The sequence below is a fragment of the Carlito syrichta genome, unplaced genomic scaffold, assembly GCF_000164805.1.
Source record: "Carlito syrichta isolate Samal-C Ts95f unplaced genomic scaffold, Tarsius_syrichta-2.0.1 Scaffold307674, whole genome shotgun sequence".
In the NCBI taxonomy this organism is placed as follows: Eukaryota; Metazoa; Chordata; class Mammalia; order Primates; family Tarsiidae; genus Carlito; species Carlito syrichta.
This window is the reverse complement of record NW_007251770.1, coordinates 125,972-127,012: the sequence shown is the minus strand read 5'-3', so window position 1 is coordinate 127,012 and position 1,041 is coordinate 125,972. Positions and strand designations below refer to the sequence as shown.

General features: G+C 52.9%; 1 protein-coding gene across 2 annotated transcripts in view; it reads left to right on the top strand.

Moving 5' to 3' along the window:
- Positions 1 to 213: 213 nt before the first annotated feature.
- Positions 214 to 1,041, top strand: part of ANKRD26 (ankyrin repeat domain 26) — a 92,248-nt gene continuing 91,420 nt past the window's right edge. Inside the window, exon 1 of one of the 2 annotated variants that reach the window (XM_008064538.2) lies at positions 214 to 613. In XM_008064538.2, coding sequence (XP_008062729.1) covers positions 372 to 613 — 242 coding nt within the window. In that variant the 5' untranslated portion in view covers positions 214 to 371. The remainder of the gene's footprint in view (positions 614 to 1,041) is intronic. The other variant, XM_021715790.1, reaches the window with a different exon arrangement.

Here is a 1,041-nt window from a genome sequence, read left to right as displayed (position 1 = left end):
CTACTTCCCCACAGGCAAGCGTGTCCCTTCCTCAAATGTCCTAAACTGCCAACCCCCACCGGTGTTCGCCGGGAACACCAGGCTGATTATCAAGGACCGCTGAGATTGGCGAGGCTTGGGCCTTGTACATGCGCACTGAGCACCTTTGCTCGCCTGGCCTTCTGCGCAGGCGCAGGAACACGGCTTTCTGAGCTGCGCAGGCGCACTTGTGCTTAGCGGCATTGCTTGCCTAGTTACTCGGAGAGATTGGAAACCGCGGCGTTTCCTCGTTAGAGCTTGCGGCCAGACCCCGCTGGACTGGCTGGTATTGGGCTTCCGAGGCGGAGAAAAGCCGAGGAGATGAGGTGTCTCTGAAGCCGACAGCCTCTGCCATGAAGAAGATTTTTAGTAAGAAGGGCGAGTCGCCCTTGGGCTCCTTCACCAGGCTGCGGAGGAGCGGCCCGGGCGTCTCGTGTCAGCATGGGGACAGCGCCTACTCCCCGCCCGGGTACCACATCCGAGACAGAGACCTCGGGAAGATCCACAAAGCTGCCGGCTCGGGTAACGTAGCCAAAGTGCAGCAGATCCTTTTGCTCCGGAAAAATGGCTTGAATGACAAGGACAAGATGAACAGGTAATGGGGAGCGCGAGCTGGGCTGGGGCGGAAGGGGGAGGGTGGAGGAAGCCCCCCTTCCCCGCTCCCCTGGGAGCTCGAGCCCTTCTGTCACCGCCGAGGCTCCTGTCACCTGGGCGCTCGGCTTTCTTCCCTAGCAGGCCCAGTCGCACCTGGGACGTGGAAAACTTGCAGAGTCAAGCACCAGGCCATCTTTATGCGCAGCAAAACAAGAACAAAACTTTAGCTGATTTCCAATGCATTCCCAATTCCCCTTCTAGAGCATTTGTTGACAATTTTGAAGTGGGCTAACTAACAGAATTAAGTATATACAGCTTTTTATTTTTTCAGATGTTTTTAATTCCCAGTGTGATGGTATTTTTTAATGTACGTATTTAAAAAATAATGTTACATTTATATATATATATATATTTTTTTTTTTTTTTTTT